The sequence below is a fragment of the Hetaerina americana genome, unplaced genomic scaffold (assembly GCF_022747635.1).
Source record: "Hetaerina americana unplaced genomic scaffold, ioHetAmer1.1.p SCAF_10, whole genome shotgun sequence".
Taxonomy (NCBI): Eukaryota; Metazoa; Arthropoda; class Insecta; order Odonata; family Calopterygidae; genus Hetaerina; species Hetaerina americana.
Window position 1 is genome coordinate 68,175,811 of NW_027286070.1, and position 16,209 is coordinate 68,192,019.

Below are 16,209 nucleotides of genomic sequence, written 5' to 3' on the forward strand. Positions count from 1 at the left end.
CTCAAGTAGACTTGTGCACATATAACCGAATTTTTTTATACCGTGATCATGTTTATGGCGATTATACATGATCGCTGGAAAGAAATACTCATGTAATATGAAATATTCATCTAGGAAATGGATTCGGACGACGATGATATCCCAGAGCTTGTCCCTGCTCAGCTTCAGCCGGTTCCTGTAACTATTATTACAGGGTATCTTGGCGCCGGAAAAACAACTCTTCTTAATTATATTCTTACGGAGCAGCACGAAAAGAAAATAGCAGTCATTCTAAATGAATTTGGAGAAGGTAATCCACATTTTGGTAAACTTTCAACGTGTATGACTGTAGTAGTCAAAATAATGAAATTATTGGCTAAGCTTAGATATAGCCCTAAAATTAGCCATGTACTGGTTAAATGAGTTTTCCTCTGTACTTTTGTATACTTTGCGGATCACGTTGACTCAGTGGGCCCGCAAATATTGACGGAGAAAGCCCACTGAATAATTGCCTGTATTGTATAAGAATAACTATTAGTTATATACAATAGACATAAAATAATCCTGAAAATCATATGCTTGTCAATCAATTATAGAGAAATAACTAAAGTTGGCATGTTGCATGAAAACAGCCATAGGATTGCTCATCTCTATTGTAAATAACATATTATTTTTAAATCCTCTAGGTAGTGCCCTGGAAAAAAGTATTTCAGTTGGTGACAAAGGAGACTTGTTTGAAGAATGGTTGGAACTGAGGAATGGATGCCTTTGTTGTTCTGTAAAGTTAGTCTCCTGCTCCATTATTTTTATTTCATTCTTATTGGCTATGGTTATATTGAATTTGATAAGGATGTCATCTCGGGGCTATAGCATTGAGTTTTATGCTTTCTGATGTTGGAATTGATTGCTTGATTACATGTAACTCTGTGTGAAGTCTTCACAGGTCTTCCCTGTGGCATTCAGCTTCCAATGTTTTGATGGACGACACTGGCATGGAAGTGTTGACAGCTGATTGCCCACATAGCACAGATGCCACTATGCATAATGTATTTTGATGCCTACTTGACAAAATGCATATTTTCATGTAATACAACTACAATGCACTAACGTCATACATCTTATATGCATGCAGCATTCTAACCTTTCAATCTATTTCATACTAACTGATAGTGTCTGGTAATTTCTTTATATATCTAGAATGCTGGAAAAGGTAGTGTAAAAATAATTTCTTCGCTTTAAATAATGATTAATTTAGCTTTAATGAAACATATCATCTATCATTTTCAATGATCTTTGACCCACTGGGAAATGGTATTTTGAGTTCTACATCAGCATTCTTTGAAGTGACGAAATTATTGTAATTATCCCATGAATTCTGAGAGTCCAAACATTAATTATACTCCAATTCCATTTATTTTACAAAAGTGCTTACTGCATATTTGCATTTATATCTATTCTAACTTTGGAAAGTTGCATCCAGTAGTTAAATATTTGATAATTGGGTGAATTGTTGATCAAAGAAGAAATCATACATGATGTAATGTGTATGTATACAGAAAAAGACTTGCTTGTAATTGTCACGTCAAACAAAATTATTTCTGATTTACTGCACTGGTAAAGCATAGAATACTTCTGCTTTCACTCTTTCTTAAATAAATGATAACTTTCAGTTAATTTCAGACGTCATAATACTTTGATTTTTAAATGATTAAATATCAACTGATCATGTTGTTCTCTATAGTGGTTTCATGTATGAATAACTCTATTGCAAGCTTCAGTAATTAATATAATGTACCAATATAATTCTTTTCCTTTAAAAAGCAAATTAATGTTGTATTAGTAATAATTTTGTGGTGTATTTTTTCCCCAGGGATAATGGCATTAAAGCTATTGAAAATCTTATGACCAAGAGGGGGAAATTTGATTATATACTTCTTGAAACTACTGGCTTAGCAGATCCTGGTGAGTATTAAATTAATTCTGACAATTAAGTTCCCAATAGAATGCCTTTAAACTATAATAAGGGATTTGTCTTACTTAGGCATTCAAGGGTCGGCGATTGATTCATATATGGTAATGTGTATTTCACATTGAATGTAATTTTGAGTGGAGGCTTCATAGTCAGGGAACTAATATAACTCCAACAGACCTATACTAAAAGGAATCTGGAAGGAAATGGGAGGAATTGTGTATTAGTAATAATTATTGGTCCCAGGACTTTGAAAAGTAAAATACAGGGCAAGTCAGAGAGCAAACAATCAGCTCTTTCAGTGTTCCGAAGACTCCAGAAACTTTTCCATACTACCATAATAGCATTATCTATTGGAAAATGCTTCAGATATTTCTTAAATATACCCCTAGAAGGAGCAGATTTTATGCCTAGTGGTAGATAATTTAAAATTTTGATGTCCACATGAAAGGGACACTTACTATGCATAGCAGGAGATGCAGAACAAATATACATCGACAGTCTGTCAAGTATTATGCCCATACACTTGTGCATTGGTGATTTGTTGTTTCATATTATCCTTAACCTCCATACATAAGTAATTAATATACAGACAAGGTAAAGTTGGAAGTTTTAATTATTTAAAATAAGGTTTGCAAGTTTGCCATGGGGATATTTTTGCTATATACCTAATACATCTTTTTTGCATTATAAAAGCTCTAAAGAAGCCAGGTGATGCTCGTGAAAAAATTATTCGGTAGCGCATATGTGACTGAAAGATGCCATAGTTAACCATCGTCAGTATATTTAAATCTACAATGTTTGTAAGATTTCGTAGAATAAATCTACTTTTTGCCAAAGTGGGACATGGGCCATTGGTATGGGTCCCCCAGTTTAAGAACTCATCAATAGGCAAAACTATAAACTTGGTGCTGTATACCCTTTCTATGGGTTGGTCTTTTAAGCATAAGTCTGAGGCACTTCTGTTTTTTTTTAATTGAATATAATTTGTTTTTAGTACATTTACTTACAGTTTTTTTAGTTTAACCATTTTCCAAGGGCAATTATGAGCTATCAAGCTTAGCTTGCAATAAGTGAGGGTCCTTGTGACTCATTTCCAGAGTTTTGTCATCTGCATGCAGAACTATGTTGCTGTTCTAAATATATCTAGGCAAATCATTGATATTCAGTAGAAATAATAATGACCCAAGAATGCTACGGCGTGGTACCCAGACACTTATTGTTTCTATGGGTGATAAGTGATTTATCATTATGTTGTTGACCCCAATGCCAGAAACCTCCACCATCTGCATGGGAAGGCCCATAAGTACCCGGCCTGACCTAGAGATGGCGGTAGTTGTTTGAAACATATCGCTGCAATAGAAAGTACGCATATGTTTCAAGTTTGAAAATGCTACGTTGTTTAGTATTTGTTTGGCAGCCATCAATAGTGAACGTTTTGAGTGAAGTAAGATCTGGTGCTTTCCCGGCGTATTTGATTCGTGAAGGATTCTCGGGTCTTCCACCGGGTCAAGGGTTCCATATTGGCCGACGTTTCGATGCCCGACTCGTGCATCGTCTTCAGGGTTGATGGCTGCCATTCCGTATTTGGCCGTCTTATATACCTGAGCTCCCGCCTCAGGTGACCTGTGATTGGCCCGAGGAGGGGGGACCTCCTGATTGGTCGCCGGGCAGTTGTGGTCTGTTCCTTCCTTTCTTTACTTGGTTTAGCACTGGTTTCCATGCATTGCTGAGCATTGGTTTCCGGCTATTCCCTCAGCAATGCATGGAAACCGGTGCTAAACCAAGTAAAGAAAGGAAGGAACAGACCACAACTGCCCGGCGACCAATCAGGAGGTCCCCCCTCCTCGGGCCAATCACAGGTCACCTGAGGCGGGAGCTCAGGTATATAAGACGGCCAAATACGGAATGGCAGCCATCAACCCTGAAGACGATGCACGAGTCGGGCATCGAAACGTCGGCCAATATGGAACCCTTGACCCGGTGGAAGACCCGAGAATCCTTCACGAAGTTTTGAGTGAATTTGTGAAAATGGAGGAAATTGGTCATCGTTATGTGATACAATAATTTTATTTGAAAGACCTCAGCCCAACCAATATAAAAGCTGAACTGGATTCTACTCTGGGTGAGTCTGCTCCTTCGTTTACAACAGTAAAATATTGAGTAGCAGAGTTTAATTGAGGCTGTACGAGCTGTCAATATGAGTATCGCATTGGTCGACCAAATGAGGTGATGACACTAGAAACGGTGAAGAAAATCGACAAAGTGGTACTGGATAGTCGTCAACTGGAAGTTTGCAAGCTAGCAGACAAAGTAGGTATTTCAAAAAGTGCAGTTCATTGCATATTAACTGGAAATTTGGATTTGAGTAAGCTGTGTGCAAGATGGGTGCCGTGTTTGCCCATGCCCGAGCAAAACCAGTGTCGTGAAGATGTTTCAGTGGAGTGCCGAGCAAAACCAGAGTCGTGAAGATGTTTCAGTAGAGTGTTTAGCAAAGTTTCGCAGCAACAAAGCAGAATTTTTGTGCCGTTTCATAACCATGGATGAAACATGGGTCCATTACTTCACACCCGAGACAAAATCAATATCAAAACAATTGATTCAAAAGGGAGAACCGGCTCCAAAGAAGGCGAACACTATTTCATCTGCAGGCAAGGTCATGGCGTCGGATTTTTGGGATGCTCGTGGGATAATTTTCATTGGCTATCTTGAGAAAAGAAAAACTATCAACAAACGGCGAGCATGTTGCGAATTTATTGCTACGTTTGAGCGAATAAATCAATCAAAAGTGGCTGCATTTGGCTAAGAAGAAAGTGTTGTTTCATCAAGACAATGCACCAGCTCACAAATCCATTATTGCAATGGCATAAATTCATAAATTAAAGTTTGAATTGCTACCTCATGCACCCTATTCGCCAGATTTAGCCCCTTCGGATTATTTATTGTTTGCAAACTTGAAAAAATGGCTTGGTGGTCAAAGATTTTCCAACCGTGATGAAGTGTAGTCGGCAGTTAATGGCTATTTTTAGGAGCAGGACAGTTCTTAATACAAAAAGGGTATCGAACATATTGAACATCACTGGGAAAAGTGTATAGAGCTGAGAGGAGATGTTGAAAAATAAAAACATTTATTTCCAAAAATGTTGTGTTTTCTTCGTCGGGTCGGGGACATCTGGGATTACCCCCATATTTCAAGCACTTTAGTGTGGGGTTGTTACTTTGGGTTATCTTTGAGGTAAATCATTTATCTGCCTCTGAATCATCAGTGTTTGCTCCACTGTACAATCCTTGACGCTTGACAAAAGAGAAAAGTGAAGATTATTTTTATCTGTGGCGATTGTTTCTTAAGCACCAGCACATGAGATGCCAAAGTAGTTTGTTTGCAATCAGTAGGTTATAGTATTTGAGCTTTTTGCCAGGAGTGGAGAGAATGAAAGCAGTAAAAAGTGATAACTTAAGGAATTGACTTTTTAACAACATTCCATTATAAAACCTCTGATAATGCTAGATGAAAATACAGTAAAATAATGTTTTTTACTATGCAACAATTTCAGAGTGTAAAAATCATTCGCCTTGACTGGGATTCGAACCCAGATCCCTCAATATCCGGTCAAGTGCTTTAGCCACTTAAGCTACCGAGGCGTCCTCTTAAACTCTGAAATTTTGGGGCTTTTAAAGGAACAAGATGTTGGGACGAAATGCCGTACATACAATGTCTAAGGCATTCGTATTCGTGCGCGAGGCACCACAGTCCACGGCACGGCATTTCGTCCAAACATATTGTTCCTTTAAAAGCCCCAAAATTTCAGAGTTTAAGAGGATGCCTCGGTAGCTTAAGTGGCTAAAGCACTCGACCGGATATTGAGGGATCTGGGTTCAAATCCCAGTCAAGGCGAATGATTTTTACACTCTGAAATTGTTGCATTGAAATGCACATTAGCAGATGACTCCGTTAAAAGTTACTATTGCGGCATCTCCCGCAGTTTTCTTTGGAATGTTTTTTACTACTTTAACTTTGTAGTGAAGCCATGATGTAGTGGATATAGAAGTATTTTTCTAATTCAAAGCGCATGTATTTGAATATGAGGTCTGCCCAATAAATATGCGAACTTATGCAATCTGGTGGCAATATGATGCGGACTGTAGCCCTGCCGCCCACCAGCGGCGCTGGTTGCCTGAGACCCGATGAGCCGTATGTATGATGTGCTTGATGGATTGTCGAGCTGTGCGTATGGTGCCAGTTATCCTGTTGTCTGCTGTCCTTGTTTTTACTGTTTGTAGAAAATGTAAATTGACGAAATCATGGAGCCAAGAATCTATGTCAAGTTTTTGGTGAAGTGCAGCAAGAGAGTTATCAAGAAATTACTGACATGTTGACAGCTGTTTATGCTGATAATGCTCTGAAGAAAACATCCGTTTTCAAGTGGATTAAGCATTTTAAAGATGGGCGACGAGAAGCCACGGATGATACAAGTTCAGGACAACCTTCAACCACCTTTGTTGATGACAATATTGATCGTGTGCGGTCCCTTGTCCTTACCAATCGTCAAAAAACTGTCCGAATGATAGAAGCTGATGAACTGATTTATGAAAATCAACAGAGCATACACTATTTTAACCGAGTATGATGGATGGATCTTCACCAGGACAATGTTCAAGCATATTCAGCATTGATTGTTCGCCAGTTTCTGGCGAACAATCAATGCTGAAAAAATTCAATCGCCATCCTTGATCATCCTCCTTATTCAACTTCTGCCCCCTGCAACTTTGTCCTATTCCCAAAATGCAAAAATGTGATGAGGGGACATCACTGGGAACATGTGGACACAATGAAGCAAGAAACGACGGGAAATCTAAAAAATGCTGTTGGGCTACAGCTACTATAACATACAAGCCTCTCCATTCCAATATTTGGGTTTCGCTAGATTCTTTTAATGAATTTTTGCTAACAGTTAAATAGAGTAAATATTACCCACAAAAAATTTAGAAAATCAGTGTAGGCAGTTGTGTTTCAAATTAATAGGAAAACCATTTTTGTTGAGTTCTATATTTTTCTACCTCATCCAGTGCACTGTAGACCTTTTTCTTGGACCTCAAGACTTATTTTTAATCTATGTACATACTAACTATTTATGTGGTAGTTATTGTTTGAAGCAATTTTAATGATGATGTGATAAATGCAGCTACATTATTTCTATTGAGAGAGGCATGTTTTTCAAAATCAATGTAGACATTAATTGAAATTAGTGTTTTAGAAGATATTAGCAATTACTTATTTGTCTGCAATATCAAATTTGGACTTCATTAAAGATAACCATAGCATGTTTCAAGAGGGCTTTTAATGCACTTTAACTACCAGAACTTTAGAAAAAGTTCAACACAATTAGAGTTATATCCTGAGCGTAGGAATTCAATTTCAAAGTCCAAGTGTGCATGGACACACTGCAAAACATTGTTACATTATGAGCTAGTTTTCACATTTGAACAAATGTTGAGTTCAGTACATTGCCTGATCATAATTAAAAGCTTTTATAATCTATAGAGATGAAAAATTGCATATTGTGTTCCCTTTTGTCTAAATGAGCTTTACTTGTACTCCTTTTAATAGAAGTAATGGAAGTTATCTTTCTTTTCAGGCCCAATTGCATCCATGTTTTGGCTTGACAAGGAATTGGGGAGTGACATATACCTTGATGGTGAGTGAAATTGTTTATGCTTAAATATGAATGAATTGCAAATGAAACTGGAGTTACTTGCTATTGATGTTGTTGTTTAATGCACCTCAGTTGCACAATTTTAGTACACCTTGTTATTTCTAAATTCAAGGGACCAGAAAAATTGAAATTTGAAATTTCTGGATTTAATATGTTGAACAAAATTTGCAATGCCATATTTTGATGTTGAAATCATGATATAATTGTATTTTGCATTAAAAATTCAGAGAAACTTGGTCTAGCAGGCAGTGTAATTCTATTTTTATGTGCCTTCTTGTAAAGGAAGCACTTTCTGTAATAAGTATGTAGCAAAAAGTATACAGCAATGAATGTCTATTTGGGTATGTATCAGTGATTGCTGGTCTCCAGTCCATTGCCCTAATATATAGAAATCATAGCAACTACTGTATTTCCTGGCCGATAAGATGCACTTTTTTGACTCCAAAATGTGCTCTAAGATCAGCTGCTGCATCTTATGGGCCAGGGGCTCAAGGGTTTAACTTTGACCTATCAGTGCAAGTGGATTCACCGGAAAAATAATAATTATTAAGTATTTTTTCTCATGTCAAGCATAGCAGATGATTGCCTCTTTGAAAATTTTGATATTATCACTGTTTCAAGTGAGAAGTAAGTAACAGACTTCTAATATTCCTTTGGAAGTACTTCCTTAGAAAAATCCCAAATAAATGTATGTGATGTAGCATGTTTAGTTACACCTCACTTGTGGTGCGGTAGGGAAACTTAATCTTTATGGGGCTAGTCGGGATGTCGCTCCTCTTCTAATAAATAGTATGTGTTTGCAGAGGATGTATCTGTCCCAATATACCCAGTAGTCTACAGGCATTCAACTTTAGGTAGTATGAGAGTGTCATAGAGGCTTAAAAAATAGTTGCTTTCATTCCAGATTTTGATTGTATCAAAATAATAATATAAGCTAAGCATCACATAAAAGGTTATATTGATGATAAAGTCATATTATCTTAAGAGAGAAGATTGTCATGAAGTGTTGTATTTAAACGTGAATCCATGAATTACACTTCAGAACATGGAAACAATGCAGCTGTAAGGCATTCTCTCTCGCCCGTGTGATGAAATTCTGGGATTGCGCAATGAATATAAATGTTGATATACGTGTAACTACTAAAGTTTTTATGTAACAATTCAATTTTCTTCATATTTTCTGTTAACATCAAAATACTTCGATATTTTATGTCAGATCCAAGTATTTTTGAATGTGACATAAATGATAGGTTTACATGTATGAAATCGTAAACAGGTTTTATTTATTGTTCTCAGTCTATGGTTAAATCTCCATCTTCTGCCTGCCCTTTTTCAAGAAGCTACCATTTCCTCCTTCACCATTCTCGCTCCTGAGATCCATTTGATGATAGTAGTCCTAACTTCTCTTTTGTCTGCTTAATTCATGGACAGAGTGATAGGGACTTGGGATGTTAGGACGATGTTGAGAACAGAGAAATTAGAAAATATGAAGCAGCATATGGAAAGAGGAAAAAAAAGATATTTTAGGGCTGTCGAGGTGAGATGGAAGGATAGTGGGTTTTAGTGGAGTGATTGTTGTATGATATAACATGGTTATATACAAGGAAGAGGAAGGTAATCAGTGAGGGGTGGCATTAATATTGAACAGAAAGGTAGGATGAAGCATAGTAAACACAGAGCAGGCAAGTGATAGAATGTTATTAGTATAAGTAAAAGTTGGACCAACAAATTTAGTCATTATTCAGGTCTACATGCCAACAAGCAATCAAAGAAAGAAATAGAGTGTATGATCAACGAGTGGAAATAATTGTGGGTGTTACTGTGAGGAAGCATTTGATAGTGATGGGGGTTTGAAATTTGAATTGAAAATGCAGTCAATCCCAAATAAAATTTGGAAAATTTCACTGAAACGTTACAAATACAGGCATACATGAAATGCAGCTGTCAATCTCAAATTATCACTTGTAAATTCATCCACACTGTAATAGCCCTGGGGTAATAACAGTGTTTTAAGTTCAGTTTTTAACATATTTACAATGCTGCAGAGAAATGATAATTAAAAATAGTGGTTTCCGCTGTACTATTTACTGTGGCTTTATTTTTTTATATTTTTAGGCAATTAGTTGAAAATAAGTGAGGCTGAGTGATGGACCTCTGTATTAAATGTATATCTCTCTCTTGCAAGTGAAGAAACCGTGTACTGAGGAATTGGGATTTAACAAACTTGAATTCTTTTTTAAGTTATGCACAATAAAAAATATATGTGCAAAGTAATGTCATTATTTTGAATTCAAGAAACAGTGGCCGTACAGTAGTCATGATGGATACTTTTGCAATAACTTTCAAAGACCTGTTTTATATGGAAAAGGCCTTTGCTGCTGCTGTAGTGTTTCCCCAAAGATTACACTATAGGAATGGATTTTGGCATAGTATACTAGCGTAAGGTAATCTAAAGAGGTACGAGGGTAGGCTGAAAACCAATGCACACGTGCTTGTAGACCACAAACAAAATGACCTTCAGAAGCACTCCTGGTGGCAAGTGGAAGTAACATTCTCCTTCAACACACAGGCGGAGGTTTGAGGTCGTTTCATTCATCGAGTGTATTTTGAGAATTGGAAGAATGGAGACATGTTGTAGTGCTATGTCAATGCAAGTTTAGCAGCGTGCTGATATTGAATTTTTTAACTGCTGAAAAAGTGACTCCTAGTGAGATTAATCGCCGTTTAAAGGCTGTTTATGGTGACGATGCTGTTGAGAGGTCTACTGTAAATCGATGGGTAGTAAAATTTCGTGGTTGCAAGCCTGGAAAGCCATAATTGTTGATGATGCACGCAGCGGACATGCGATCACTGCCTCAGACAATAAACATTGCAAACTCATCAAAGATTTGATTCAAAATGGCTGGCAAATCATTCAAAAGCATATCACAAACCATGTTGGAACATCGAATGAACGTGTCGGCATCATAATTGAACAATTGGGATTCTGTAAAATCTGTGCACGATGGGTACCACGCCGTCTCGCAGACAAAAACAAACTGTGTCGATTTGAATGCTGCGAGCAACCCTCCTTATTCCCCTGATCCTGCGCCTTGTGATTTTTATTTTTTTCCTCAACTCAAGAGAGACCTCAAGGGCAATCATTACACCTCGGACAGTGAGGTGAAGGCAGCTGTTGATAGCAGCACGCTGTTTAACGTTGGCAAAGTACTAGAACACATCTCCATACTTCCGCTTCTCAAAATACACTGGATGAATGTAACGACCTCAAACCTGTGCCTGTGTGTTGAGGGGGAATGTTACTTCCACATGCCACTAGGAGTGCTTCTGAAGGTCATTTTGTTTGTGGTCTACAAGCATGTGTGCATTTGCTTTCAGTCTACCAGCATATTTTTGTTGTCTCAGGTGTAATTTTATGGAATTTTCATAACATATTGAAATGAAGGAAGTAACCTTGCACCTAATTCTGATGCACACTTTTTTTAAAACAGGACGTAGGTTTCAGCGTTGGATGTCATCATCAGGTGGTTCTCCCAGAAGACAATTTTGTGTGTATACCTTAAGAGCGAGAGTGGGGAGGGTTGGTGAGAGTGGGAGGGGAAGGTAGGGTGAAGGGATAAAAAGGTTAAAATTTAGATGGAATGGAAAGGAAAGGGAAGTACAGCTTTCAGTGTCAATCTTTGGCATTTAATGGGGGTGTGCTTGGGATGGAGATACCTTCTGTGGGGTATCCTCTCAGGGTGTGTACAAAATTTCATTAGCTAGCTCATCCTTGCCACAGACAATTTTTAAAATTTCTGATTGCTCCAATGAATCCAGTCTATGACCTTCATTTTCAAAATTGAGAATTTTACTTGCTAAGTCATTAATGTACACATGTTCAATAAGGTGCTAATGTTTTGTGCCTCTTTATTCTTTCTTCAAATTTCTGTCTGGTATGTCCAATTTTTTATCCCAGTATATTTAGTGGAACACTCAAACCCTTTAATTCACACATTTCATTCCTCTTGTCTTGGGTAACTTTATGAGGGTAAAAAGAAACTTAACACTTCCACAATAAAGATTTAATATTTCAATACCATGGCTTTGATGCTGTGCATCATCGAAACCATGTTGGTGAAATTTATATCTTTATTGTGGAAGTGTTTAGTTTCTTTTTACCCTCATAATGAAGGGATTCCACAAAGTTAAACCTGAAACTGTTATGTTGGGGAACTTTGGTTTTTGCGTGTGAGATAAGGTTCTTAAGGTATGAATTATTGTAAAAGCCAAATTTAATTTTAACTTTTGGTAACTTCTTGATTGCTTTTTGAGAAATATTCCCTAAGTAGTGAATTCTCCGTCATTTGGTGGTGTGATCTTTTATATATTCAGGGTTGTAAATATTGCTTGCGGCTACTTTAATTAGTTTCTTCCAATAAAGTTTATTTATTTGTTCTTCAGGATAGATATTGTTAAATGCTATCATTTTAATTATGTTTAGTTCCTCATTTTTATTTGAATCTGATGTAGGGATAGAGGTTAATCAGTGAATCATTGCATGAAATGCCAAAAGCTTTTGGGCAAAGCAACGCCTTAAAGAATTAGTTATTTGGTCTGTATACATTTCCTTCCAAAAAACAGAATACTCTTCAACTATTTCTGCCTTCAGAATTGGATAGGTCGAGGATATTCAGGATATCTTTTTCTTCTTTTTCAAACATGAATTGTACATTAAAGTTGAGAGAATTTAAATGTACAAGAAATTTTCCTAGTTGCCTTTCAGAAGGTGTCCACCCACAGAAGACATCGTCCACTCATCACAACCAATCAAATATAGTATTAATGACAGAGTGAGCTGAGGAGTACAGATCTTTTTCAAATTGGCACTAATAAATATCAGCCAGGAGTGGGGACAAGGGCGAGCCTATGGCTAAACTATTAAAACATTGGAAGTATGTGCCACCAAAAATAAAATAATTTGGGTTGACACACGTCTTTAATAATAAATAGAGTTCATTAATAACTGGCACTGGGATGGATTTTCACGGGAGGATGTCCTTGGCGAGGGTCACAGCTTCCATGGGTGACAAGGTTGTGCTCATGGAAACATGCTAGCATGCACTTTTTGGGGATTATAGGTATCTTTTTCATTAGTTTGTTGACTAAGTCCGAGGAATTCACTACACCATATTCCATGGAGAATTTTGAAACCTCTCTGAAGGGTTCATTAAGTCTCTTCACTTGCATGTGGTTGGGAGCTGACACATTTGACACCACAGGTCTGATCAGAATCCCATTTTTGTAAACTTTTATTTGCCCAAAATATCATGGTCCTGAGGGATTCATTTGTACAAGTTTGTATGTTTCATAACTTGTAAATACTGTATCACTGGATTTAATTACTTTCCTTATTTTTGTTGAAACTTGGAAGTTGGGTCTGAAAGGAGTACCATATTTTCCCATCGATAACGCATGCGTTATCTATACAAAAATGTTCAGATGATAAAAAAATGACAATGCACGTTATGTAATGAAAATTGAAAAAATCCAAACATTAACGTATTTTTACACACACACATCCGTTATAGATGTATTTTTACACAAACTATGTATAATCTTTATGAGCATATATATATGTATATACAGATGCACGGCCTCTATACGCGTTTGAGATAACTACGAATCCCTGGGCACGCGGTATCCATACATATTCTTGACACATGCAAAGTTCTGGGAGCGCATTATTCATAAAGTGCACGTTATCAATGGGAAAATACGGTACTTCTATGCTATTTTCTCTGATGAAGTCCTGGCATTTCGTGATGCAATCATTTTTCTCTAATACAACCACCATGCTGCCTTTTTCTGCTTTTGGATGATCAAGTTTTTATATGTCTCTGAATGTTTAATGGACTTCAAGGTATCATGTCCTGGAGAATATTTTCTCTTTTTTATTTCTGGTTTTGAGATTTTAAGGAGCTCCTGGGAAACAACTTATTGAACTGCGATGTTTTCATTCTGAAGGACTACTTCAAAGTCAACCCCCAGGTTTTATTATGTCTTTTGTGGAAACAGAATTATTGAGTATGTAGTTTTAAGTGTTTTTCTAGCAGAGAAATTTCCACTTGAGATGAGGAATGTCCAGAAAGGTTCAAAATATTCGAAATCGTGCTTATTTAACAAATATTGGTATGATAAAACAGCTGGATACTCTGGGATATCCTAAGTGAGTCCCATGGGACCTTTCAAAAGATTAATCTACAAGAAGCATGCAAAATTATATATCAACTAAGTCAAATACAGGAAAATTCCTGGCAAGGGCATCCTGGGAATTTGGTGTCTCATGCATCTGCATCATGAACAGAAAAGAAATCTGGCCTGTGTGGAATCCCATTGCTAGTCACTTATAATTCAAGTCTGCAACTTCATGAGGCAATCAGGAAGCATCAGTTTCCTTATTAGAATCTTGAGGCAATATAAATCGACTGAGTACAGTGCCAATCTGCCTAGGATTCTTTTATTCAATGGCATTCAATGTCTCTTCAGGTCTTTGTTCATCTATGTCAAAGCTGCTTTGCCATGAGTACATTAAAATATTCTGCAATTTTTCAAATAAGTATTGAAGATTGCAGGAAAAGCACATCATCATGATACATCTTACTTCAGAACTGCTTCTTAAATACAATTGTCCTCTTCTAAGAGAAAATAGTACATGTTTTTCATGATAGCTCATAAACATGATACATAATATCAATTTTTTAGGACCCGAATGTAAGTGATCTAACTTCACATTGCAGTCACTACAGACTGAAGCATACGAGCTGAATAATTGCTTGAAATATAATTAATCTTGAAATTGAGTTAAATTGAAAATTTCTATTTCACTAATAATTCTAAATTTGGAAAACTGCAAGCATTGGATTTTACATTAAATAATACGGAAAGCTGTTCAAATGAATGGTTTACATTATCAAAAGTGAGTGTTACAAATGTAATATTCTCCTCTGAATTTATGCGTAATGAAATCCCAAAATATGGTGTCCCATTTCTTTTGTAGGTTAAGTGTATTCTATAATTAAGATAACTTCATTTTAAGTTTATAATCAGAATAATTTGTTGTGACACTTAGGCACAAATGGAATGCTCATATTATGCTTTGTCTGAAACTATTTAAATTTTATAATAAACTGATACCTTCTCTTCATTATTTCCAGGAATAGTTACCGTGATTGATTGTAAATATGGCATGCAGGTATGTAATCTATGCATATGCATTTTATTAAGATAGTGCCCTTCCCTAGTTTGTGGAATATCATAATTAATTTTGATCTTTGACATTTTTGAAACGCTTTACTCCTTTCCTGAAATGGACTTGATTTCTTGCAAGTAAACTATTTATAATTTGTAATCCATCGTAGTTATGTATGTGTATTCCTTGAGAAGTAAGAATCACCAAAGGTATCTTACAGCCTTGTATTTTAACTTAAATTTATTAGGTATTAATTTTTGGTTTATTTTGTATATATTAATGTAATTTTTATGCCTATTTTTAGAGTAATATTTTTTGTATTTATCTTTTACATTTATTTCATTTAAATATTTATCTTATTTTTGTACTTATTGTATTTTTACATTTATTTAATATTTATCGAAACCTTGATATGGAGCATGGTTTTGTACAATATGGACACGTGGCCTTGGAAGCAATCTGAAAGGAATAGATTGGAGGCTTTTGAAATTTGGGTGTGGAGAAGGATAGAGGGGAAAACTAACGAGAGAGTGCAAGGCATGGTGGGAGAGGAGAGGGGATTATTGGCAGAAGTCTAAATGTGGAAGAAAAAGTGGATGCATAGCATTTTGATTGGTGATGAGGTGTTGAAGATAGTGATAGAGGGGAGAACGTTAGGCAAGGAAGGAAGCAGTGAGGATAGGATGGGCATTTTGGACAGAATGATGGGTGGAAGGAAGAATATAGAATTGAAGAAGGGTGTGTTGTAGAGTGAGATTTCCAATTGTCTTTGTTAGAAAAGGCGAAGAAATTTATCGTTGTTCAGTCTTTGTCCTTCTAAATCCTACCTTAAAAATCAGAGTACCATTGATATTATTTATTTTCCATACTGGCCGGTTGGAAATTTTATTGATATTACTTATTCTGGAACAGATTTCAGTGAAAATATGAGCGTGGTTTTGGCATTGATGCTTTTCATATTTTAAATACCTAATGTCTTTTAGGTTTGCTGCAAATTTTAACTCTACTGATAAGGACAAGAGAGACATTTTATTGCCATTCTAGTCTGAATTCCATTCCATTCCAAATCCTGAAAGAATAGAGAAATTTTATCAGGGTATAAATATTTTCACTTTGAGTTTAGAAAATATATTGTTTCCATACATTATAATGGGCTTTTTCATAATTTTTTAATTTAGGATCTTTAATTGATAGGATTCCGTGATTAAAATATAGTTTGGCCTTTTGCTCAGTTTCTCAATTTTACTTGTAATATCGCCAATGCGTTCCCTTGTTCCAAAAACTATTTTGTTCTCTCATACCACTCTTTTGTGCTG

The 16,209-nt window shown here is 36.3% G+C and overlaps 1 protein-coding gene across 1 annotated transcript in view; it reads left to right on the plus strand.

Annotated features, from left to right (window-relative positions):
• Nucleotides 1-16,209, plus strand: part of LOC139699052 (zinc-regulated GTPase metalloprotein activator 1-like) — a 253,362-nt gene that overhangs the window by 202 nt on the left and 236,951 nt on the right. The window contains exons 2-6 of the mRNA XM_071598058.1: nucleotides 115-289; nucleotides 666-762; nucleotides 1,850-1,941; nucleotides 7,585-7,644; nucleotides 14,859-14,896. Coding sequence (XP_071454159.1) covers nucleotides 118-289; nucleotides 666-762; nucleotides 1,850-1,941; nucleotides 7,585-7,644; nucleotides 14,859-14,896 — 459 coding nt within the window. The 5' untranslated portion in view covers nucleotides 115-117. The remainder of the gene's footprint in view (nucleotides 1-114; nucleotides 290-665; nucleotides 763-1,849; nucleotides 1,942-7,584; nucleotides 7,645-14,858; nucleotides 14,897-16,209) is intronic.